At 38.4% G+C, this 27,930-nt stretch overlaps 1 protein-coding gene across 2 annotated transcripts in view; it reads right to left on the reverse strand.

The window, feature by feature from the left end:
- Pdgfd (platelet derived growth factor D) overlaps window positions 1-27,930 on the reverse strand; it is a 209,330-nt gene that overhangs the window by 51,996 nt on the left and 129,404 nt on the right. For both annotated transcript variants that reach the window (XM_076926146.1, XM_076926147.1), the window contains exon 3: window positions 27,506-27,686. In XM_076926146.1, coding sequence (XP_076782261.1) covers window positions 27,506-27,686 — 181 coding nt within the window. The remainder of the gene's footprint in view (window positions 1-27,505; window positions 27,687-27,930) is intronic.

Genomic DNA, 27,930 nt, shown 5'->3' on the forward strand with positions numbered 1-27,930 from the left:
TTTAGTTGGTTTTCTCAGAATATTTTTGTCTCAAGAACAGAAAAATTAAGACATCTTGATATACCAGCAGTGAAGTACACTCTCTATTTCTGATATCTCAGAAGCCACAGGAACTTTCCTGCCCATTCAAATGATTCTAGTAACTGTCTTCAAACTATAAGTATGTACAGCATCACCATTCGATATACTCTTTTCTTCCAAAAAAAATAGGCAAAGAGAATGTTAGAACCAGTCTTCTTCGAAGCCCTACAAAGTACTGCTAATCTTCCTTGCCATCAGGAGTGATCAATGATGTCGGTCCTTATTTCCAGTTACAAAAGATCTATTTTAAAAGGCATTAAATCAGCACTTGATGATATTTGAATTTGATGCTAAATTTCCCAATATTTTGAAGTCTACTATCTTAATACAATGTTTATGTGTAGAAAAGTTGAAGTGAAAACTCTTCATACAGAGGAGACACTCTTACTAAGGGGTACTGCCTGTGCAGGCGCGGGGGTAAGCTGGAAAGCAATAACAGTCCAGCTCACACCAGTCTATTAAATGGTATCAAATCTCAATGTGAAATCCATGCCCCTGAGAGTTTTTTGGTGAACTCCTGACAGTGTGACCAGCAGGTATGGAAGAGGCTTCCTCAGTAATAGGAATACCTGTACTGTGTAAAGAGGAAAGGCCTTGCACTTCACCAAGTTCCCACCAGTTAGGTCAAGGGAACAAAAGCTCCCTGCTTAACAGCTGCAGAGGAGCCCTTAGGGTCACAGGTGGTTGGGCTCAGCTTCTCTCTCCTAAACCTTGACTTACCGGGTTGACAGCACAGAATCTACTGCTTTAGCACTTGTTTCCAGAGCCATCAGAAAAAATTGGTGCTCTCTTTCAGATTTCTCCACGAAGTAGGGAGAAAACCTTAAACGTCACATTAAATATAGAAAGGCCAGAAACTTTAGCTCAGGTAAAAGATACCTAATTAGAATAACTTTGTCCTGAGGTCTGCTTAGACGCTTCCCCGAGCAATGGAAGGCAGAATAATGGACAGAAAAAGGAATGGAGAAAGACAGCTTATAGCAAAACAGTAGTGTATTTAAACACAGTGTCTACAGATGTTGAGTGAGGGAAGCTGGAGATTTGCTGAAGCTGTACCCACCTCTGCTCATGCTCCCTCAAATAGTTGCAGTCACGATATATATATATATATATATATATATATATATATATATACATATATATATATATTAATGTTTTTCTTTATGCAGCATAAAGAAAAGCATCCCCAATAACCCTGTGTGGAGCATGACAGATGGGTTTTTTTTTTTTTTAGAGCAAAGCTAACAACAAAAGGCCTTAAATTTTTATAAGAGATAAGAATAGAAGGTAGCCGACATCTCTGCCTCAAGAGAGCAGTGTGTTATCTTCTCGCCTTAGTGGTGGAATCAGAAGCTGAGGATTTACTATAAATGGTAAAGAATATTGCTTTTGGGAGATATTTTATCCTGAACTTCATATTCTCTTAAAAATAAACACAAAACTTGATATTGGATTTTTGACAGAGTTAGAGTGATTTCCGTCCAGAATCTATTAAGTATATTAACATCTAAACAAGCCACACAAACCCAGTGTTATTTCAAAGAGGAAACATTTTTGTTTTGTACTGCCTTGTAAACTCCCAAATCTCTGAAGATGTAACTCGGTTATCTCTCGGCTGTCAGAGGCTGTTCAAGCTTTACTGCTGTAAAAGGTTTTGCCCTCATTGGAAAGTAAGATTTCCTTCTACTTAAAAAATAACATGTGGGGATTGGGTGCCTCCATTCAAGTCCTTACAAACCTCTGAGATTCCTAGCATCCAAAAGTCATAGGACTTTGAATATAAACGTGAGACAGCAATTGTGTCTCGGGAACAGTTGTCATCATCTATTGCTTCTATACCCAACTACTGACGTTGATACAGATTATGGTAGTTTGAGAGAAAAATGTCTATTATAGGTGAAAATGGTCCTCAGTGGGTGGCATTTTTAGTGGAGATTATAGAAACTTCATGAGCTGGAGACTTGCTGGAGTAAATAAACCGAAGTGATGGGCTATGTGAGCTTATAGCCTTGCCCACAACTGTACTTTTTGCTCTGGGTGTCATGGCATGATTTCTGTGTCATGATGAACTTTATCCCTCTAGAATCAGAAGGCAAAACTAAACCATTTCATTCTTAAGTTTCTTTTGACCAGGTTGTATTATCATAGAAAGAGAAAAGTAAACAATACCCAGACAAATCTACATATCATTTCCCTCAAACTCAGGCCACTCATCTTGTTTGGTGAAGGTTTAACTACTTCTTGGATTGGTTTATTATAGTTGATTTTAATTCAAATTAATTCTTTACCTCATAGCAGTGTGCCTCTTAGGTTTATACTTTTATAAAATGGCTCATGTAGATTTTTAACATGGGCCCATAAGGGTGCAAAGAAACTGAACCACCAACCAGAGAGGCTGCATGGGACTGACCTAGGTTAACCACGTATATGTTACATTTGTGCAACTTGGCCTTCTTGTGGGACTCCTAACAGTGACAACAGGAGCTCTGTTGCCTGCCTGTGATACACTTTCTTCCTACTGGGTTGCCTTGTCAAGCCTTAATCAAAGAGGAGATGCCTAGTCTTACTGCAACTTGATATGCCATGGCTTGTTGATATCCATTGGAGGCCGGCCCTTTTCTGAAAAGAAACCAAAGAAGGTATGGATGGGTGAGTGAGGGGAGGTGTCATGGGAAGGAGCTTTGGAGGAGAGGAGGGAAAGGAAACTGTGGTCAGAATGTAAAATAAAATTAATTTAAAAACTTGTGCAATACTTTCGAAAGTGGCAATACTTCCATTCCCTTCTCCCTTTCTTCCTTTCTTCTTTCCATCTTCTTCTTTCCATTGCTCTCTCCTTTACTCTGCTTCTTTCTTTTTATTCACATATCTACCATAGATATACTAAGCTGGGCATTTCCCCCCCTTCCCTCCCCCTCTGTGTGTGCATGTGTTCAGTCTTTAAAATCAGATGTCTTGGAGTTGTGAAAATGGATCAGTCAGTCAAAGGAGCTTTCTGCCAAACCTGAAGACCTGAGTTTGATACTCTAGATTTACATGTGGAAGGAGAAAGTTGACCTCTACAAGTTGACCTCTGACCTGGAAAGATGTGCTTTGATGTGTGTCACTCCCTACTTGACCCCAGGCACATACATAAATGTAAAAAGATTGAGATGTTTTTCAGAAGATGTCAGTCATCACTGCAGCTATTCTGTCAGTGAAATCCTCCAAGATTTGTCAAATCCAGTTAGCCTTTTTAGACATAGAGGTACACGGTCTTCTTCTTACACTTAGCCTGTTGATGGCTCTCTCTTAGATCTTCTCCTCCTTCAGTTTTGTGATATTACTCTGATGTACCTTTTCAGCTATTTCCTCTCCATAGTCACTTTTTTTATTCGACATCTCAAATGTCAACATTTACCAAGATTTGGAAACTTAATATTTAACACCTAAGCAATGTGCTAAATTCTCTGCCTTTTTTGTTTATTTATATATCAATGATGCCTGACTCCAGATTTCAGACCATGAACTCTTGGCTGAGAACTCTACCTCTGGCTTGTTCTTATTGGATATTCCATAGGTACTTCAATGTCAGCATGCCCAAAATATCAATTGTCAACTTATCCACAAACATTTTTCATTGTACTATGTTCCCTTGCCAAGAAAAATATGACTTTTACTTGATAATGTCTTTGAAAGCTGTGCACAAATAATCCCCAATTCATCATGGAATCCTCATTCTTTCTTACTCATTCAAAAGATATTCTCAAAGCAGTTTCTGAGTTTATCATGTCTTTTCTAAAGAGTCCTTATCTGTCCCGACCAGTTGTAATCCTTTCTTTACAAGCCTGCTTGCTAAATTGCTCTCCAGAAACAAAACCCAAACAGAGAGTGATAAGCTATGCATGGAGTCCTCATGTTCAGGATGTCTCAGAGGTTCTTCAAAACTTTATGTCTCTGGATAAATGCATTAACCTTTCTGAGCTGGGTCCTGTCTTCTCTGACATCATCTCTGACTATTCACATATACCCCAGGCTTTCAGGACTATTTTGTACTTTATCAGCTCTAAAACTTGTTTTTAATACTAGTTATTGCTCTTTCTTGGAAATTTCTCCTAACTCTTTTCCATTTAAGGAAGTCTATTTTCTATCCTTTAAGAAGCATAGTCAGACCTCTACTAGCCAGCTAGGGTTAGGAAATAAAAACTCAAGTTCCAGAAATGAGTTGCTTCTTTTGGAATTATTGTCCAGTAACTTCTCATAGATTCTACAAGATTAAAAGCTATTTCTAATCTCCTGGTTGCCATCCACAACTTGACAACAAGATCTTATTGCTGAGGACAAGGCATTCTTAATTCATAGGATATGGAGAAATTAAGAGGGTATTGATCTGGAAGCTTCACCCCTACTGGATTGCTTTCATAGTGAAAATGATGCCAGATACCAAAGGAGAAAATTAATCATTAGCCTTATCCTAGTATAAAAGTTATGAACTACAATAGCAAGAGGGTGAAGTGGTTCCATGATATTTGTAGGAACCATCAACCACTTCTGATTGGAATTATGTCCTACTGCATAAAATGAAACTCATACTTGACACCATTATTGGGCTAAAGGCCTGTAGCTAGACTGATCAGAGAACCTAGGGGGAGAACTAAACATTATTTTCTGCTGGGCAGAAACAGCATTAATCTAATTCTGAATAAACAATCATCACATGCATAGAACAATTGTCTCTTATCAGAGAATCATCTATTTGATGTAGATAATGATCAGCATAAAGATGCAAGGTACAGAGAATAAGAGACTGTAGACCATCCAGCTCTAAATGGAACATATATACTATACTTCCTTCTCTAAAGACTCAGGGATCATTTCAGAAGACATGATGAAAATAGTAAAAGACCCAGAGGTAGTAGATGGCTACAGGAAAAGAGTGTCTTCTGCATATAACAGGGTTGCTGGCATGTGAAGTCATGGTAGCTGTGATAGCATGCACATCACCTGCACAAGCCTACAGACAAAACCTCAGCATGGAGAGGAGAGTTAAGTACAAGGTTCTAGCCCTTTTGGGGGGAGTTATTGGCAGTTCCTAGCTGCTGGGAAAGGAAGGCTCAGTTTTCCTTAAATAGTTTGACCATTCTCAAGTGGAAGGTTAATTATTCAACAGTACCTTGACAGTACAAATTAGCCTTAATGAGAAAATTAAGAAAGAAAAAGGGACACAGTGTTGTGTGGGAAAGGAAGGAGCTGAAGGATATGTAAAGAGTTAGAGAAAGATGAGTGGATATAATCAAATATGTATGAAAGTTTGAAAGAACTCTTTATGGCAGAAAAAAACAAACAATCATGGCCAGGCCTGGTGTAGCTGCTCACATCTCTGAGTTTAGTTTATAGACTCTTTTCTTCATTTTCAATTTATTTTCAGGCTCCATAGCAACAAATACAATTCCTAAGATGCAATAGAATCTCAGTAAGGACTGAGAGAATGAATGTTCTCTGAGGGCACAATTGTGGCCTCAGATGTTATCAGATTTTCTATTGTTGTTATCAGATTCTTCATAGAAACCCACTACTTAACAACTGGGAATTCATTTAGTAGTTTAAAGGAACACTACCTGGTGGTTGAAGGCTGGCTCTAAAATTAATCTTATTTCTAGTTGTTATACATTTAAACAGGTAAAGCAACAGAACCAATAGAAGCCCCCAGAGCTACGTTCTTATCCACAAAACTACAGTTCAACACTTAGATTTATCTTGAAGGTGGTTTTCTTCTTGGTGAAACATAATGGAATCACCCTAAGAGTAATGCTAAGAGTGTCACATAGAAGGTGACTGATTCAATTAATTTAAGCCTGTGTGAAAAGAATATTTGCCTGTGCATTTTGTCCTTTGATATGTCAAAGCTACTATGTCGAAGACTTTAATACTGAAATTTAAGTAGGTTCAACACTGCTAACAGGGTCAAGATCTTTTAAGACTTATTCGAAACCTACATTTAGTTAAAGATGAAAATAAATCTAACTTGCAAATCAAAACAATCCTGAGATACCACCTCACACCAGTCAGAATGGCTAAGATAAAAAACTCAGGTGACAGTAGATGCTGGCAAGGATGCAGAGAAAGAGGAACACTCCTCCATTGTTGGTGGGATTGCAAGCTGGTACAACCACTCTGGAAATCAGTTTAGTGTTTCCTCAAAAAACTGGACATAACATTACCTAAGGATCCAGCTATACCACTCCTGGGCATATACCCAGAAGATGCTTCAACATATAATAAGGACATATGCTCCACTATGTTCATAGCAGCCTTATTTATAATAGACAGAAGCTGGAAAGAACCAAGATGTCCCTCAACAGAAGAATGGATACAAAAAATGTGGTACATCTACATAATGGAATATTACTCAGCTATTAAAAATAATGAATTCGAGAAATTTTTAGGTAAATGGATGGATCTAGAAATGATCATCCTGAGCGAGTTAACCCAATCACAAAAGAACACACATGGTATCTACTCACTGTTAAGCAGATGTTAGCTCAAAAGCTTGGAATAGCGAAGACTCAACCCACAGACCACATGAAGCTCATGAAGAAGGAAGACCAAGAGGGGATGCCTCAGTACTACTTAGAAAGAGTAACAAAAATACTCAAGGGAGCAAATATGGAAAAAAAAACATGGGACAGAAACTGAAGGAGGAGCCATCAAGAGACCATTCTACCTGGGTATTCATCCCATGTACAGTCACCTAAGATAGACACTGATGTGGATGGCTGGAAGTGCATGCTGTCAAGAATATGATATAGCTGTCTACTTAGAGGTCTGCCAAAGACTAACACATTCAGAGGAGGATGCTCACAGCTAACCACTGATATGATCAAGGGTTTCCAAATGGAGAACTTAGAGAGAAGACTGAAAGAGCAGAAAGGGTTTGTGACCCCAGGAGGAAAGCAACAATACAAAACAACCAGAGCCCCCCAGGGTCTAAACCACCAGCCTGGGAGCACATAGGGAAGGACCCATGACTCCAGTAGTATATATAGGGGAGGATGGCCTTGTTGGGCATAGGTGAGAGAGGAGTTTTTTGGTCCCATAAAAAACAAACACAGAGTGTGTGGGGGGGGAATCTGAGGGTGGGGAGGGGGTAGTGGGGGGGTAGGTGCGGGCACTGCCTCATAGAAGTATGAGGAGGTGGGATGGGAAAGGAGGTTTCTGGGTGGTGGGAGGAAGTGGGGTAAGGGGATAAAATCTGAAAGGTAAATATAATACCCAATTTTTAAAAAAAGATGAAAAAAGGGGGGGGGAAGGAGAAAAAAGAGAAAAAAAAGAAAGAAAAAATAGGAGATTTAATAACATAAAGGGAAGGATTTAGAAATTTAGGAGGCAATTTATGTTAATGGAAACAGCATCATAGAAGCTGGAAAAATCAAACCCTCATAGAAGCACAAGGAGGGGGGATGGCATAAGGGGTTCCTGGGTGGTGGAGGGAATGGGATAAGGGGATAAAATTTGAAATGTAAATATTACAACCAATTTTTAAAAAGGGAAAAAAAGAGAAAAGTTGCTAGAACCAACATCTTTAAAAAAATGTCAACCCTCTAGGAAAAAAAAATTTTTCTTGATACTAAAACATGTTCTGAGAATTGTATATTGCAGAATACACAGCCTTGGTGTATCTACTCATCAATCATACTGAGCAGACCTGCTCAAACCTCCAATGTCCTGGAATTCCATCTGGATGCAGTGAAGACACATCCAGAGGACACAAGTCAGAGGCTTATCAATTTACTCTTCTCCCCACCCCTCTTCTAATATCTCAATGCCCATAATCAGCTTGAAGAAGTTAAAGAAGAGTCAGCTCCCCTATTCCCTGGGCTTGGGGACTAAGGTGGTTAATATTGGTCTGTATTTCTAGGGAAAAGTAGTGGCTTTGTTGGAACAGGGAGGATTAACTAGGACTCATTGCATAGCCATAACCTATTGGTAGAAATCTGTATAATTAATATCAAGATGAAGGTATAATTTCTTAAATGGTACAAAATTTACTTTGATTTCAAATTTAAGGTTTTCATTGGTACAAGCTTCTTATTGATATAAAAGTGAGATGAATATTGATACTTTCATGAGCACTGTGCCTGTATAACACATTTAGGAATACAAGGCTTAGACCCAGTCCTTCTTTAACTTTTTAAACTGATTTGGGACGGTTAGCCTATGAGTTAAGGGACCATAGCAAATTCATGGCTTTGAGTTTATTGTTAGGGTGTTTTCCATATTTTATTTAGAAATAGCTGAGAGGAGTTAACAGACAACAGTCCAGGTTACCTTAAATAGATAGTTGGTTTTCAAAATGTCAGAAGTCCATAGAATTGATGTTACAAATATTTCTATATTAATGTTCATTTCGATTAGATACCTGTCTGCTCCTGACAGCTTCCTGTCATGGATTCTAAGAAGAAATTGAGCATCCTTGGAGTTACTCTAGTTGTGCAGTGACAACAACTAGGCAAGAATTGCCTCTTTCCATCTACAGACAAATTACTGTCCAGAAAAGAACACACTTGCAGAATAGTCGACTGATTATATCTGCCTAGACAGAGTAATCAGCCCTTAATAATTCTGCATCACTAATGTCTGTCAGATGATTCTGGGCCAGAAGGCTGAAGATTTGATGCTCCAATGTTCTGTAGTATAGGGGCTTTCCAGGTATTCAGCGGTCTCTATAAATTGGCTAAGTTTTAGAAGCTATGCTTAGTGCTTCCCATAATTTCAGTTTACTCAGTCATTCTGGATCTCTGACGGGGTGAAGACCTATAGTCTCATAGCCAATCCTGGCTATTTACTTTGAGAGAACAGATCTGAGTGGACGGTTTTCAGCTGACATTCATTCTAAAGCCAAGAAAAAAGCCAGGTTCAAAAATAAGTGCTTTAGTTAGGACAGATGACAGAGGTTCTGGTTAGTCAACAAAATGATGGATTAGGTATTAGGACTATCTTGTACCACACCAGTACAATTAAGAATAACTATGCTCTAATTGCATTTTGAGAGAAAAGTTTTATTTTAACAGGAAGGGTGAATCTAGGTGATGAGGGAGAGAAAGAGAGAGAAAGAAAGGGGGGGGGCACATGGAGGCAGATGTTCATGTGTCTCCACCAGTCAAAGATAGTTTATATGTCTAGGTTGGGTATTGGGTTACACTTCTGATTGAGCATTACCAAACTTATAAAGCCTTTGATTAACATTTTTAAAAAATGTATAAAAGCAAAAAGGAGGAGGCGGAATGGGATAGGCCTTTCTAGAGAGGGGAAATGGGGAAAGGGGATGGCATCTGAAATGTAAATAAATATAAAATACATAAAAATAAAAAACAAAAATAAAATTTTATACCTCAACAATAACAAAAAAGAAAATAAATTTAGCTTATAGGAGAAATACACAGTCAAAAAAAACCCTCTCATGGTGCTCATATGATCACTAACTCTGAGGATGGAAAACACACTTGGGTTTCATGATGATGCAAGATCATGCTAGAAGAAAGACAATAAGCAGTGTTACAGATAAATGACCAGAAATCTGAAAAAAAAGTTTCTCTTACATAGGTGATATGACTCATCAGTATGAAAGACACAGAGAAGACAGATGTCTGCTGAGTTCAAAAGGGGCAAGGTGTTTGCCTGACAGAGGCCTTTCAGTAAGTTCAACACTGTGTAATATGCATGTCCTTGTGAGAGTACATTGAATTGGCTATTTTCACCATGTGGTAATGCTGAGATCACAGTAGATATAGATCACAAGATATAGGCAGGACAAAGATATTAATGAAATGGTGCCTCCAAATAGCAATAATAAATGCAAAGTGACTACTACAATATAGAGATATCTGCAGTAAAGAGTTTATGAGGTTTAATGCAAACTTATTTTGACTTGTTTGGTCATCATTAAACCTACAGCTGTAAAGGACTTTAGCTGAAAAGATAAAGCTCCAATGGAAAGGTTTGAGCAAAGTGCTGGGATGTCTCAGAAATGCAGTGACAGAAACAGCACAGAGCTGCAGCCTGGCCTGGGAGCCCACTGCTGGACCATGTAATACACTGATATCAGAAGCACATTCATGTTGCCTGGTGACCTCAATAAGAGGTGTACTGATTGATTAGCAGACCGAGAGCATGACTTATGAGGCAAGAGCATAAAACCCAATATATTGTTAACTGACTAAAGAATAAAGTCCTTGATGCATGGGTACACGCCTTAGTTTTTAAGAATGTGACTTGTGTAATACAATACAAACTTCCAAAATTTCAAAATTGCATCCCCATCAAGGGATAGAATTATTCATGATGCTCCCTAGAGGCCTAACTAGAAGTCAGGATATGAAATTGAATATGAGAAAATGCAGGTTCTATGTCTACAAAGTTTTCCCGATAGTGATATCCATTAAACTGTGGAATGACCTCACAATGAAAGAACTGGAAAGCCATCCTGCAAGTCATTTCACACAAGAGTGGACACAGTGTTCACAGATATACCTGTGGAAAGAAACCTACATGGCTGCTATGATGAAGTCCGTAATGAATGGCCCACGAGAGGCCTCTTTCCTGTCTCTAGGAGTCATGTGTGCTTTAACAAAATATCCACCTTCTACTGTGAATATACCTATATCATAGCTTTGATTTTATGTTTATCATCGCTACTCTTTTTTTCTTTCTTTTTTTTTTTTTACAAAAAGGTTCTTAGTTCATAAATTGTGTGGTTTGCCTACAATTTAAAATTGCATTTTAGTATCCTGAGCCCCCTTATGGTGACTGCCTGGGGAAAAGATAAAACAAGCAATTGGTATCTAATCCATCTTCCTGTTTATCTTGAAATGTATACATGCAACCTTCAGCTAGAAGCCTTGAATGCAGATGAGAGAGAGATGAGAGAAACTTTTATGTTTTATTTAGAACTATAAATTCCATTTTAAAAATCTCCCCTTTAATAGCTCATAAACACACAATTTCTTTGTATTTTATTGAAAACAATTCTGTTGCTTATGGGCATTTATTAACAGAACTTTCTCTTTTATGACAATTTATGAGAGATGGATTAACAGTAATGGTTCTACAGCAAAAAAATATCTAAGGCTGTATAATGAAAATAGCCACTTAATTATAAGCTTATCCTGGAGATGATAAATATACATAGATACATTTCATGAAATAAAATACTCCACTACATGGAACTATATTATAAATTTCAAACAACGAATAAAAAAACCCAGGAGCCTAAGGCACTATTTTTGTATAAATGGAAACATCTCATTTCATTTTGGAGACTGATTTAAGGACTGAGGTGGTGGCTCAGGGTGTAAAATGCTTACCACGCAAGCGTAAGGACCCAAGTTTGAATCTCCAGCCCTACCTAAAAGCCAGGTATCAAAGAATGAATGTATAACATCAGTGTTATTAAGGCGAGGTGGGTAGTGAAGCAGGAGAGTCTTTAGAACAGTGGTTCTCAACTTTCCTAATGCTATGAACCTTTGTTACTGTTCCTCATGTTGTGAAGACCCTAACCATAAAATTATTTTTCATGCTACTTCATAACTGTAATTTGGTTACTGTCATGAACCATAATATCTATGATATTAATATAATATTATGTTATGTTATGAACATAAATATCTATGTTTTCCAATGGTCTCTGGGGGTTGTGACCCACAGGTTTAGGATGGCCGCTCTCAGACTAGGTCACTTGGCTTAGGCAACGATGAGAAACAAAAGAGATCTTGAGCTCAAACAAGGTGGCAAGTGAAAAATCAACATCCAAGCTTGTCCTCTAACCTCCACACTCATGTCATGCTAGTGTGTGCACCTATGAGACAGACAGACAGGACTGATTTAAATCTAGTGAGGAGTTTCTGAGGCAGTAACTTAAGCAGGGCAGGAGAGTGCAGGAGAGTGCAGGCAGGACCTGAAGCAGAGGCTTTGGAGAAATGCAGCTTGCTGGCTTTTTCAGATGGCTTTCCTATGAAACCAGCTGCTCAAGGGTGACACTGTCCACAGTGGGTCAGTCCCTCTCTCATCAATTATTACTCAAAAAGTGCTTTATAGAACAGTCTACTAGTCTGATAGAGGTGCAGGCTCAATCGAGGCCATAACTCTCAGATGCCTCTAGCTTATGTCAAGTTGGTGAAACCTAACCAGCAGAAACAGGGATGTTATGAATATAGTAGTCAGTTGCCTCAGGAGTAAGGGTGGAGTGATGTGGGACACTTGTGAGGATGTATTAAGGAAAGGGCTCACTCTGTTTTCTTTCTTTTATTGTATTCCTTCCTCCCCTTTCTCCCTTCCTGCATTCTTTCTTCTGTTCACCCATCCATCCATTCTTACTCCCCTCCCCCTTTTCTCACTCCCTCTATCCCTTCCTCTTTTATTCCTCCCTCCTTCCTTTTCTTCCCTGTGTATACGCCTTTTCTCTCTCCTTCCATTCGTCCTTTCTCTCCCCATCTTAGTCTCTCTTTTATTCCTTTTTCTCCCCCTCTTTCTCTTTCCTCTTTTCTTTTTCTTCCTCCATCTACCTCCTTTCCCCTCTTCATTTTTTGCATAACTTAGCACGGATATTCTCACAGTAGATGTCTTGGGAACTTGCTCTCATGACCCCACGCAGACAATGGAACACGCAAGTTAGAATGGTATTCGAATTGAAGATATTTTGAAATTAAGGAACTGTCGAATTTTTCTCTTTACGAGACTTAAATGGGTTTATATAGATGTGAAAAGTCTCATGAGAGAAATGTGTCAGTCTCCTGACCATTTTAATATAGTTAAACATGACTGAGAATTTGTCTTAGTAATTCATTCAAAAGTATATGGGGTATTTGAATGTCACAGGACACATGCCATATCTCATTTCACGTGATCCTGTTTTGTGTTTGGTACATAGTACTTTGAGAAGTGTCCAGTGATTGTTCCCAAAGTTTTTTGAGCCAACACATGAATTCAAGTAGCAATGTACACTGAGTACTTGCCATTTCTGTCACAGGTATTCTATCACAGGCACAGTGATGCCATTGTCTTTGAGGTTCCTAGTCTAGTGACAGAATGTAGGTCCCACCAAACTGGACCTGTGAGCTCAGTGCTATGCAATGAACATCAGTATATTGATGTTGGACATGGTACTAGGAGAACCGAGGGGTTAATTCCAGTGTTCTGCTTTCTGTGGCAAGAATTCTTATCAAGGAAAACCATTCTCAAGATGTCTGTACATCAGAGCTGACCTTTGAAAATAAAGCTTGCAGTCTTTGTCTTCTAAGACATTCTGACAAAGACTCATGTTCTGGGTGTCCATGTTATAAAACATTCTTAGATGGTTTTAAAAGGAATACTTGTCTATGAATCACTTTCCTGGAATTATGATGATTTCTGAGGCCTCCCTCACTGATCCTCTGTAGATATAGTCTGAGGTACCCTGGGTCTCCCCCTCTTCTTTAGTCTTAGACCTTCTTGCTGATATATGTAAATCCTTAGAACAGGTAAAGATTTACCTGTGAGCAGGCCAAGACACTTTCTCATTTCTGCTGGGATGGAATGAATCTGGGCTTTTCCTTTTCTCTCTCACTGGCAGGGTTATTTTCACTGGAACACAATTTTCTCTATCTCCCCTTCTGCAAACCCTCAGTTTGCATTAGCAGAGGTTTATTTGATATCTCCCATCTCGCTTCATGTAAGCTGGGATCTAGAACTTGACTGCATCCCCAACACCTATGCTCAACGTTACTTTAGATAATGTGACTCCTGAACAAGGTTTATAGGATAAGCTAATGAATTATTCAAGAATTAGTTTACAGTCCACTGTATGTTCAAAATCAACTAGTAATTTTGATTTCTGATGAGAGAAATATTGAGTATTCTGTTAAGGAGTTCATATATGGGTGGTCTGTAGTGATTCAAAGAAAATTTCACAACAATAAAATCTGTCTTGTTATTCTGTCTAAAACTGAAAATCAACACCCCTAATAGCCATTTTATTTTTATAGTGATGTATTACTTGATACATACATACATTCATAAAATACAATAAACTCTCCATTTTTGTTTTTACTTAAGATTTATTTTTATTTTGTGTGTTTGTGTGTGAGTGTTTGTGTAAGTGTGTGCGAGTGTGAATAGGTGTGTGTGTATGTGTGTGTGTGTATGTGTGTGTGTGTGTGTATGCACGTATGCACATGCATGCTACATGTGTGCAGGTGCTAGTGGTGGCTAGAAGAGGGCATAGGATCCTTTGGAGCTAGAAGTTCAAGCCACTGTGAACTGCCTAACATAGATGTTGGGCACTGAGCTACTCTTTTCTGAGGAACAGACAGTGGGCTTAATTGTGGATCCATCGCCAAAGTCCCTTCTTTTTGTCCTGAAATGCGTCTAAAGTAGCTCTGGATGGTCTTGAATTTTTTAATTGTACTGTCTCCATCTACCGAGTGCTGCGATTACACAGTATATGTTACCACATATGTTTTATGACAAACACTCATATGAAAAGTCTATGAAGATAACTGAATCAAAACAGTTGTTTATGTTAATTAGAACATTAAATTAATACTTGGTACTTGGTTGAAAATTGAAATTAGAGCTTTGTCTTTCTAATTTTGAGCTCCCTTCAGCAATAATGTTTTAATTAGAATTTTGTGTTCTTAGTTTAAATTTTCTACAATGAAAAAAGATACTTCCCTGACTAGGTTATGACTGGTGGCTGAATGAAATAATTGTGTATTAATTATTCACATTTTTATTTGATATAGAGATATTTGTTGAAGAGACTAAAGTACTAGGAACATTTAGGGTTTTTTTTCCCTTACAATAATACCTGATTTTATCCATTCAGGAAAGAAAGAAAATACCAGCAGATGACAGGAACACCATGACTTTGTATCTATTTCCTTCAGGGTCCTGGCTTACCTTTGACCCAAAGGAATATCTTAAGAGCTGTTTGTTCAGTATTTTATGAATATATATTAGGAATGAACACTTTTCCACAGCTACGACATTAAGGCCCTTGTCAAATCTAAATTTATTATTAATATTAAGATTTTTATTAAAACTATATCTCAGTTATCATTACCAGTTCAAAGGTGACTCAGGAGGAAGAATAGCTATGTTGGGGCTGAAAAGAATCAGAGTTTTGGGTCTCTGACTCTCCTTCACTGTCTGAAAGATGTATGTTTCTAATTGGGAACCAGATTCGCATCATATAACTGCTTTTAATACAATCTTATTTGAAAATGCCTCTAGTGTTTATTTGGTTCTAGGCTTCCTTGAGGGACCTTGGTACATTTTCAAAATTCACGTATAAAGTCCTGATCCTCAATAAGGTGTGTTCAAATCAAAGGTGTAACATCATTACATGACATCATTAAGTCATGAGGTTGTAGCTCCCCCCAAGTGCAGTTGTGACCTTCAGAAAATCATCTCAGAGGGCTGTTTTGCCCTCTCAGTAACCATCATGTGAGATTATGTGTACAGAACTCAGCCCAGAAGATCATCAGAACCATGATCAGAACCATGTACATACCCAGATTTCAAGCTTTGAGCTTCCAGAACTGTTAGGAACAGGTCTCTGCTGTTCACAACTGTCTCTCTTCTGGAAGTTTGTTAGAATAGCTATGTAATTTGACTCTCACCCTCCTACAGCATAAAAATAGCTTTGTTGTTGATGTACAGATCGTGGCTACACCTATGTGATTCATAGACAGTCTGTACATTTTATGATTCAAGTGGATCTGTTCTGGCTTACAAATGGAGAAACAGTGGTTTGGGCTATTAAAACGACAGGTCCTCAGCCTCATGGATAACACTTTATTCTGAATGCCTCTGATCCTATAAAAGGGGAAAGAATGCAGTCAAAACATATTGTATAAATCTTTTCTATAAAAGCCAATAAACACACCCCTCTACACACACACACACACACACACACACACACACACACACGCATGCACGCACACACGCACACATGCATGCATGCATACACACACATTTATTCAAGTGTTTATGGAGTCTACTAAAATTCTGCAAAGTACTTGAGATCTCATAAAAGCGCCCCTACAAAGAGATTTCTGGGATGCCAGGAACTTATTTATTCAAGACTCCTAAATATTTCAAGGCTCTCAGTGCTGGTCACAAAGAAGGCCAGCTTGGCAGGACACAGCACTGAGTCCTGTCTGCTTGAACTCTAATTGCACAGATTGATGAAAGATCGGGCTGCTGCTGAAAGCTTCTTGAGGTTGAATGGTTGCTAAGGCAGATTCAGATTTGATTGTGTGTTGCATCATTATTTTACACTTCCTCTAACATCTGGCCCCTTTGGCTGCCACTCCCTTCCCTGCTCCATTCTTATCCTCAAGTCAACTCTCACCTCCAGCTTCTTCAGTATCCTACAAGGCCCAAAGCAAAGCAGCCTAAAGCCCTTGACATAGCTGCAGGATTGTAGGCTTAGAGATTTTCAGGTAAATGAAGGCTATGTTTTACACATGTGTTTCTTTTTCTATATTATTGAGAATTGCTTTTTATCACTAACCCCACCAAACTCTCAGATGTGTCTTAGGTAATGGTTAGATGTTGATTAGTTTAGCTAACTAAACATCATGATCCTTCTTCTAGCAATGTCCTGTCTAGCCAGTCCCCACTTTGGAAGGAGAGATAGTAAGACATTCTCGTGGATTTTTATGGGTTAAAAGAGCTAGAAATAAATACACCAACACATGTATATATACCTATTACACATATATTTAATATATCATATTTGGGAGGTCACATTCACATATGTGAGTGGTAGAAGTACAGGAGTGAACATGCCATGAGGCATGTGTGGCAACCTGAGCTGTCAGCCCTCACCCTCCACCTTGTTTCAGGAAGGGTCTCTGTTATCTGCCACTGTATGGGTCAGGCTGGCTGGCTTAATGAGCTCCCAGAGCTCACATCTTACTGGGATTTGTCCCGCCACATTTGGCTTTTTTTTTGGGGGGGGGGGTTCTTGGGATCCAAACTCAGGTCTTTAGGCATTCATGGTAAGCCATCACTACAAACTCTCTCTGTGTGTCTCTCTGTCTGTCTGCCTCTCTGTCTCTTTGTCTGTCTCTGTCTCTTTCTCTCTCTGTCTCTCTCTTTCTGTGGTGTGTTTATAATTATATTTGACTAAATAATCACTAAAATATTTTTTTTTGAAGAATACTTAAAATGTCTCATTAAAACAGTGTTCTTCACCAATAAAAATAAAAAGAATGTTCAATCAGGTACCCTTGTTTAGAGGAGGGAAATTTTTTTTTTTTTAGAAATTTAAGAGGAAAAGTTAAAACAACATAAGAGCATTAAAAGAAGGTGTCAGGGAAAGAGAAAAGGGGACCTTAAGAATAAGACGCCCACAGATTCTTCACACTGAGACAGGAATACATGGCATAAAAGCTTGTTTTAGTTTTCCTAAGTGGTTAACATGATTCTTTTTAATGTCTGCATTCTTCAACCGCCCTTTGCTTATATTCAAGGAGGAGAGGGGTTGTGGTTCGAAAGAAAAATGCTCCAAAGGATCAGATATCTTAGAACCAGAGTTAGTAGAATTCCATTCCCAAAGATGACGGCTTAAAAACTACATATCAATCACTGAAGGGGGATACTGTCATGTTTCTAACCACAGGGGATCAGTTCTTCCATAGGACTGCCTCAGCCCATGGGCACAGATGTAGCAACAATAATATGATCTCATTATTTAAATATTTCATTACTTCACCACAGTTTCCTTCTTTTCCCAATCCATATCCTCTGCTCTGTTATCTTTTCTTGGATAGGTCTGATCCCAGCACTGACTGTCCCTTGCTCTCTTCCACGTCCAGAGTTCTGTCTGCTCAGCACCACAGGGCTCAATATCTTCCTTCCCTGCCTGCTTTTCTGCCTGTTTGTAACCATCTATAAGCAAGCTCATGCTCTTCCTGTGATGGTGGGATAAATGGACCCATGTGTATTATTGACTTCAGAGTTTTCCTAAGAATCTCTGTGTCCAACTGTGAATCAGTTAAAACCACCCACTTCGGAATTTTGTCCCAAAGAAGTCTTCAGTTCTATCTTTACTAGCAAGTTCTGAGCCACGCTACCTTGTGATGAGACTGTCTTTGTATGCTTTTGGCTTCTTGTGTCACTTCTACTCAGCTGAATAAAGAAATGGTAAGTGCAATAGATTCTCAATTTGCAAGGCTGGGTGTCCACATCACTCTCAAATACCTTGAGTTTTCTTACCATTTTTTTCTTCCCTTTGTCAACACAGTTTTTAAGAAATATTCTTTACTGTGGTGGACCAAGCCATCCCCTCTTTAAGGTTAAGAGTCCCCATGCTCTTGAACTACAATGACTCTGAAAGCATTATATCAAAGTCCTCTGACAAAAATGTGCAGTTTTGTCTCACAGGACTTTGAATTTCTTCTTATTCAAAGTAAGTCTACAGAAACATTTGTGAAATGTGCAACATTAGGAGAAGGTTTGCTTCATTACCCTTGTTTGAGATTGGGTCTCACCAAGTAGTCTTAGCTGGCCTGGAAATCACTATATACTCTGTGAGAAGGTTTAAATTAAAATGATTTCTGCTTTTTCCTCTCCAGTACTGAGATTACATTCATCACACTTCATCATGCCTGGCTTCATCATCTTTCACTTTTCTTTTATGGCATTTAGTGTGTGTGTGTGTGTGTGTGTTCACACACATGTCAGTGTATACATGGAAGTCAGAAGGGAATTTTGTGCCTTCAGCCATGTGTGCACAAGTAATCGAATTCAGGTTCTCAGTCTTGGCAGTAAGTGCCTTTTCCCCTTGAGCCATCTCTCTGCCCATTTCATCACTTTAAAAAACTGAAATGGTTTATCTATCTTAAGCATATCCTAAAAATGCAAGCCTTTTGCTAGCATAGTTGAGTAGCTCTTATCTTCTTTGCTTTCACTCCTGTATTTATGTACCAAAATATGAATAAACAAAAAAAAAACCCTCACAGTTATAGGGAGAAGGTAATATGTAAAAACCAAAAGACACTCATCTATAAACATATGAAAGCTTTTTGGCTTTTCAGGGTACAAGTTTATTGGTTGTATGTCAGTATAATTAAATGTGAGATAAACAAGATACTGGACTTTCCAAGAGTCATTAAACAGCATCTACCTCAAAGCTGGAAATATGTTTACTCAACACACAAGAGAATGATCTGCTCATGTGATCAGCAAATGGGGTTTGTAAGGAAAATTACTTATGGTAGTAAATAAGATTTCAAACACTCTTGTGTCAGAAAAGCCTAGTCAACATTCAAGAAAGCAGTCCCAGAAGCTGTCTGACATGCAAAGGTAAAACCAGCTGGGCTTGCTGGCATTGTCCTTAGGACGCCCTAAGGCCTCAGATGTGAGGTCTGCAGGGCCTTCTGAAATGTGATGCACAGTTCTGTTGGTTGCCATTTTGTCTTGTTGACAGTGTCCTTTGCCTTACAGAAGCTTTGCAATTTGATGAGGTCCCATTTGTCGATTCTTGATCTTAGAGCATAAGGCATTGGTGTTCTGTTCAGGAAAATTTCCCCTGTGCCCAAGTGTTCAAGGTTCTTCCCCACCTTCTCTTCGATTAGTTTCAGTGTATCTGGTTTTATGTGACGGGTCTTTTATCCACTTGGACTTGAGCTTTGTACAAGGAGATAAGAATGGATCGATTTGCATTCTTCTACATGTTGTCCTCCAGTTGAACCAGCATTATTTGTTGAAAACAGCATATGATTTATGGTATGCAGGCATTTGATATACATTAGACACCTTACAGAGAATCTCCTCTATCAAATTTTTGAAGGATCCAAAGCTTCATCAATCATTATTTCTATTATCATTCTTATGTAGTGATACTATTATTATTATTATTATTATTATTATTATTAATTATTGCTATTGTTGTTACCCTTGTTGTCAGGATTGTATCTTCAAAATGGTGGTTTTTCTATAAAAGTAGGTTCACTAAGTTGACTACTTTATACATGTATTAACCTTAGTATATTGCACATAATAGGAGCACAATAGGCATAGTCTTTGTAGCACACGGAAACAAATGCATGACTAAGAAAGCCAAGCAAGGCTAACAGACTCTTTTCTCTTACTGACTTGGCTCCTCACAGACATTCAGCATTTCTTTCCTTCCTCATCCTTTGCTACTCGCACCAAGGAGCCCAACGTTGCCCCTTCACCTCTTTCCTTTATTTACCTAGCCTTGTCTTTGCTAAATTATCTTTCACCCCAAGATTACAGAAGATTTTGCCTTTTTCTTGGTCATAAACTCTAGAATAGTTCTGTTACATGTTTATATACTAGAAAAACAATCTGATTAAAATAATTGATTCACTTCATGCTCCCAAAGAGAAAGGTCCTCATTCAGAGTAATCTCTGAAGTTAGTGAAAGTTTAGGACATTTGAGAAACACTAAAGAAGACCATTTCCTTCTATGCTTGGACAATAAGACTGCTTATAAGAAGGTATGTGTCTCTAACTTATAGAAAGGGCTATACCTTTGTGGGCCAGGACAGTTGGCCTGGGGACTTCGGGGCTAGCATGTGTTCCTACTGTGTCTGCCCATGGCCACATCTCTGGCTTTCTTTTTGTCAGTGTTATTCAATATGAAGATCAATTTTTTTTTTTTTTTTGTGTCTGGGTTTATGTGACCTTCTGTTTTATTTCTTTTATTCCATATAAGCAAACAAACAAAGAAAGAAAGGACATTAAGATGTATCTAAAACAGGATGGGCCGTGGATAAGGATAAGAAAGTTCCTTCTTTGTTCTCTATTTTTTCCCAGTATTAGGGATTGAATCCAGGGTCCTGAACATGGTAGGCAAGTGCTCTATTATTGACTTATAGCTCAGCCTGTTCTCTCTCTCTCTCTCTCTCTCTCTCTCTCTCTCTCTCTCTCTCTCTCTCCTGCTTTCTTGCTTTTGTTGAGGCTCTGTCTTGCTAAGTTTCTCAAGCTGATTTTGAGCTCACTCTGTAGGTCAAGCAGGCATTGAGACTTTCTTGAGAATACTGGGTTACAGGTTAGTACCACAAACCCACTCTTCTTTCCTTTTACCTGACACAGAGGTGTTAACTGTGGCTTTGTCACCTCTCTTCCTTCAGTAGCTGGGATGTCAAGGCAGTAAAAAATTGCCACAACCTAAGAGAGAACACTGCTTCCCTCTGTTCCAGATACTGTGGTTGTGTCTGCTCTGCTCCTACAGCCTCAAATCACTGCTTTCTAATGCTTCAGATCTCTGTTGGCATTTTGCTTCAAATCATTTTTTGACTCCCTTGCTTGTCTGAGACCTTCCCTAGTCCTCAGCATATTGCTCTCTTTTATCTGTTTGTATTGGTCCTTCAAAGAAGCTGTATTTACCTGTCCCCTCCCAATTCCAAGTAGCAATACTACAGTTTCTAAAGCTGCAAACTTCTAGGAAAATGTGTTTGAGGAGAGAAACAGGAATGAATAGTCTTTGCTGTGGATGTCACTACTCAGGCTTGGCAAATCTGTGTAAATGGCCAAACACAAGAAGATGTTCAGAGTATTGTAAACATTTTATCTCTGCAAATCATAATGCAACTTCCAAAAATTCTGAAGAAAAGAGGACAATGTCCCTTTAATTTAAAAAAAAATTCAGCTCAGTGGAGTGATTATACATGATTAAAATATATCATGTGAAATTCTCAAAGAATTAACAAAATATTATATTAAAACAATTCATCTTACAATTATAAGTAGGTGTCTAGCTTTTTACTGTTAATAATTTTACTTTTGTTGCACAATTTTGAGATTATTGATAAACGATATTAGCCCCTATGGAGCTATAATAGAAGGTTTATCTCTTTTAACCCAGGATTTCCCTCTTCCTTCTCCATGTTTTCCTCTTCTTCCAAACCCGTTCTTTTCCCCTCTATATTCAGCAGTTACTGGTATGTAAATCTTTGATTCATTTGAACTTTAATCTTATGAGAGTCTTAATGGGTCCACTTGAGGTTAATTCACTATAGGGCTAAGATTTAAGGGACTGCTCTGATAAAATTGTTTTATAAAATAGTTTCTAAAAGTGTTAACAGTGGGCTTTAACACATTTCAATATATAAAATACACCAAACCTGATTATCAGGACAAAGAGGTTTGAGTCACTTTCCAAAGGCCATTCATTTTTAATTAAAATAATTTCTTACTATTAAACACACATGTGTAAATACTATACTGTAAGATATAGAGTTCTCATGTTTATTATAACATACAATGAAATATTTTTCCTTGGATGAAGAAAGTGAAATATGCACATGTACACTTACATGTATGTATATACTCCACATTTGCATGCACATAAACACTCGACACAATGCAATACACATTCATAACTATATACACTGGCATGAATAGGTTCCCAGGCCACCTGATGTGTTAGTAACATCATTGATGCTAACTATAACAAGGTGTATCTGGGTGATTAGTATATTCTATGCAGAATGGCTTATGAAAACTATCTAATTCAAAACTTCTGTCATAAAGCATCATTTTCATTGTGGAGTTGAGGAAACTGAAGCCATAAATAGCAGAGCTGAAATTCATAGTCATACATCATCCTGTCCATCTCTGTCCATGAACACGGCATACAGTGATATACTTTCTGGACATTAGAACGGTTTTCCTAACCATGCACCCCATTTTGATCACTCCACCACAGAATGGATTGGAGGTGGGCAGGCCTCGTTTATTTAGAGTTACATCTGGGGCTTGCTTGAAAGCATCATACATTCTGCTTAATTATGCCTCCTGAAGCCATCTATTCCCCTTAGTGTAGTGGAATGAGGCGAAAGACAGTGCAAGAAAGTGGAGCCATGCAGTTCTTTTATGACTCACAGGTTCTCAGAGAAGAATAATTTCTTATTATGGCACTGTGTAGAGTACATGTGGGAGTAAATGTTTGTACTATTCTCTTCTTCAAAATGTTAATTGTCATTAGCCTGGAGAAGAAGACTGATATATGTGTACACACACACACACACACACACACACACACACACACACACACACGTATTTATATCAGTAGTTACCATTAGTAACTAGGTAGTGTAACTATCAACATTATTGAGCACTATATAGGTATTGAGAGAAGCAGTCACATTCTTCTAAAATCTTACAACAACCTCAGTGTTACAGGTGCATATGCATAAAGCAAAATCTTTGTTCCGTCTCACACTATCAGCACCAGGTGAAAGCTGCCCCCGATACGAAGCAGCCTTCATTGTATAGCTCTGTTCACCTGTCTTCTCTGGAAGGAAACTATGACAGGTGCAGGGGAGGGGGGAGGCAGAAGACTGAATCCTAAGCACATTAAATAAAGCTTACATGGAAGATTCATTCCCAACACAAACCACATTACTTCAGTGTCACCCATTGGTCCTCCATAATCTGATATAATAAAATTCAATTAAATATAAATTGAGCATTTAAAAATATATGAAAGTGGGACATGTAAATTGAATTCTAGTACATTGAGTCTTTAGATCCCTGAGAACCTACCTCATGCAGCCTCTTTAGGTGTGTGTGTGTGTGTGTGTGTATGTGTGTGAAGGTGTGCCCTAGTGGACAGTCACTGAGGTAGGAATTCAGAGACACCAGATAGGAGGTACAAATCAGAAAGATGGAGCTATGAAGGATACCACTGCTTTTCCTCACAGCTATTTGCCACTTTACAGGGGTGTGCTTCCTCCCTGGAAGCAAATTCTAAGGCTCAAGTTTCTAGAATGCTCACTGTTGTTTAAATAAGAGGATACAAAACAGCTTCATTCAGCCTCAGAAATGCTTAGCATCCTGGTAATCACTATTTAAGTATGCTTGCTAGCAGTTGAACACTTTAAATCCACCATCTTCCTATTAACTTACATCTAGGCCCACTTACTGCTTCAAACTGTGCTTTGCAAAGTCTCTCCACATAGTAAAGTACACATAGAAATAAAATGTTTTTCTAAAAATGTTTAAGACACATGAGACTTTCTATAATTAATGAAGCAAACAAACAAACAATCAAACCAGAAGAATTCTGGTAAAAAGCCACCTGTCTAGAGTTTCTAGATTCCTAGATATTGAACTCATTAACTGTCCATATTTAGTGGAAGAAGCTTGTTCCAAAAGGCATATACACTTCAGTGAATCAGATCAATAAGAAAAAATACAACAGTCCTATGCATACTACCATTTCTTTATGGTACAGTTGTCTGTAGAGGTAGAGATAAACGAAGGGACCAATGTGCTACAATTGACATCATACCATGAAGGCTGTCTGTTGGGAGCACAAAGGTCTTTGTGCCCATAGATCACCAAGGAAACGAGGGACATTAATCACACAGGGTTGTCTCCTCAGAGGAGGAAATGAATAGCTGCTTTCCACCTAGAAGGCTGGGAGTAAATGTTGGTAATGACCTGGTGACCTTTACTATCCTTAGAGCCAGACCTCACGCAAATGCCCATGATTTCCTCTTCCTAGACCTTTATATTCAGCTTTGTTTCTCAGTCAATAGAACCTATTCTTAGGGGAGCTGTCACATAAAATTTATAGCCTGCTGACACCTACACTATCTCAAGTCAGAGACCACATCAGGTCCTAGGTGCTTATGCTATAGAACACATTTTTGTGGTCACATGTACTTTGAGTTGAGTTTTGTAATTATGTCTTCGTATGCACTGGGATTGTATTACATCAGGAAACTTCTTTTTTCTAAAATTGTATTGCATTTAGATATGCTAAAAATAAATCTCCTGGTGTTAGACTCTCCAGAAGATTTAACTAGCACTTACTAAGTTGGGCTGAAGTGAGTTTCCTTTTTTTTCTTTCTTGGTTCATTTCCTGGGATGCTTTCAGAAACTCCCACAGTTAATATCCCACTTAACATTGGCTAGAGAAAAAACAGAATTTGCATTATAAACCCTAACTTCTCACATTATTGCATTCATTATTTGGCAAGTTCATACTTGTACTACACAGTTGTTTTACATTAGCAACAGTGATATGAGAAATGAGATGTCTTATGACCTGGGGAGATGGCTTTGTGGTTAAACTGCTTGCTGTGCAAATATGAGGACCTGAGTTCAGATCCGCCGCGGCATCCACATACAAGCCAACTGTGCTGGTTAGTACCTGTAACTACAGTTCTGGGGAGAGGCAGAGACAAAAGAATCCTGGAGACCTGCTGACCAGTCATTGTATCCCAAAACTGGTAACTGGTTTCAATCAAAGTAACAAAAAGACCACTTCCAGGTGTGAGATGTACTGTGTCAAGTTTTTGGATTGGAGGGCATCTCTATCCCCCATTTGAGGTCCACCCAAGAAATACAGACTATGTTCTTGGTTACCCACTAGAACTAGGTAGTAAAGCCTTGTTTCTGAAGATGTCACAGTCACACACATTGGTTATAAACATAGAGAAATCAAAGTGCCACTGACCCATAAGCTTCTCTCACTGCTTGCTAGCTTTCACAATGTCAACGGTGCTTTGCAGGCTGCTGGGGGAGAAAAGCAATCTCCCCTATAGATGCCATTTAGAGACGATGTTCTACTTGACATCCATACTTTATCTAGATGAATGGATGAGAGATGAAGATACATGACCGTGTGTGGAAAGCTTGCCAAGCGAAGAAGATCATAAGGTACAACCCTTAGCTGAGGTGCTGTTGACTGTTGATGGGGGAGGCAGTTCTTTTCTGTGGAATAGCCCAGAGGAGGTTGCTAAGTGGATGATGCGCCACATCTATGAACATATGTGCAGCAGGAATGAATATGTGCAGCAGTAGTGCAGGTCAGTGAGGTGTAGGAGGGAGGGGGAGAGTGTAGAGGAAGAAAGGAAGAGCATGCACTCACAAGAGAGGGGAGAGAGAGAGAGAGAGAGAGAGAGAGAGAGAGAGAGAGAGAGAGAGAGAGAACGCCTTCGGGGTTATCCAGGAGTAGTTGAAGAGGAAACTAGGGATGCATATGACTTAATTACCCTATATTCATGTATGAAATTATCAAAGAATAAGTAAAAATTTTAAAAGTAAGGTTGAGAAGTTTACATATATCTCCAAAAGAACCTACATGGTCAGGTACCTGCACAGTCGCATATACATACACAATAAACAAACAAACAAATAAATAAATAATACGAATAAGCTGTCTCTGACTTATGGACAATTTAACTTAATCATGGCAATGGCATCACACAAGGTACATGCCCTAGAGTAGCAGTCTTCAATGTTTTAAGAGAAAAAAGGTCTTTTGCTAAGCCTATCTGCCCATCACCAGTTGAATGTGCCAAGTCTACTTTGCCTGCAAACAACTGTGAACAGATATATCACTGAGTACATACATTAAAGGGAAAGAAATGAAGAAACTAAGCATGCACTCTTAATTTCAATGCTTCACAGCCCCATATAAGTCTCCAACAATGTAAAGCATGATGGATGGCTTCCAAATTACAACTTGAACCAGTGTCAGCTTATGCTAGCTTTTCATTGACTGTTTTGATATAGAATTCCCTTAGTGTTTAACAGCTTAGAACAATGCAAGAAAACATTAGATGATAAAAACAGCAAGACATTCTTCTTTTCTAAATTAAATTCAAACAGAAAAGACAAAAAGACCCCAAAAAATGGATGCCGTTTAGAGACTATGTTCTTCTTGACACTAATCCATTATCTAAATGAATGGATGAGAGATGAAGATACATGGCCATGTGTGGCCCAACAGCTAGGATTAACTACTACTTAGATTCCAGCCCACTATGAAGTTGGATATTTCTAAACACTCAGAGCTATTTGATGTTGAAAATGGCTGTTAAGAGGTTTAGGTAGAATGGCAGTTATACATTAGCATGAGTATATCAAACAGGATTCAGCTTATTGAGCCCAAAGTAAGACTTTATGGTCTTTAAGATGCTTACTCAGGTTCTTGGTCAGCAACAAGGGCCTTTCTCAACTCTTGGGCATTATTTAAGCTAAAATTAGCAGGATTTTAATCCTATGATAAAATTTGTGAACAACTTTTCAAACTTAAGGGAGAAATATTTTGTTGTCTGTTTTAACTCTTAAAACATGTTTAATACACACACACACACACACACACACACACACACACACACCACCCATTTGGCTATATATACTTACATTGCTTTGGTTGAAATCACTACGCTATAGACTCCCATTTCTATTTTCTAATTTTCCTTTAAAACTCATGCCCTCAAGTTTGACATACTAGATCCAAATGACTTTCTTTACAAACATAGGCATTCTTAAAGATTCTATCCAGAGGGAAGGGATAACACATGCAATAAGGAACTACATTACCCTTACAGTACTGTATTTAATCACAGAAAATGATCCTTATGCTCTATGAAGCCAGTGTGTGTTTGGATCCGAGGGCAGGTTAGCTACTCACCACAAATGAATAATAAATCTTGAATCCAGGTTTTGCCACAAAGTAGTCATCAGATTTGAATGTGATTTTAATCTGGTTTGTTCTTGAAGTTATCCTTGGAGGGATCTCCTTGTGGCCACACCACCTTCCTCTGACAATGGTACTGCTTTCTGAGACATCTTCAACTTCCACGAAGTCATACCTAGGAATTGTGAGACTTCATCAATGGTTTTAGTAAACTTGAATTTAGCTGCTGAGAAACTGAGACTTACACATGATATCTTACGACTTTCCAACTAACTGAAGACAAGAACCTGTAGAAATGTGCAAAACCCCAAAACTAGTTTAGGCAATGTTTGTCAAATCTGAAATTCAATAATCTATCCTAAGAGAACACTGACCTCCTCCATTATGAAAATTACAATGTCCTAGATAATTAAAAAGAA

Source organism: Arvicanthis niloticus, chromosome 27 (assembly GCF_011762505.2).
Source record: "Arvicanthis niloticus isolate mArvNil1 chromosome 27, mArvNil1.pat.X, whole genome shotgun sequence".
Lineage (NCBI taxonomy): Eukaryota > Metazoa > Chordata > Mammalia > Rodentia > Muridae > Arvicanthis > Arvicanthis niloticus.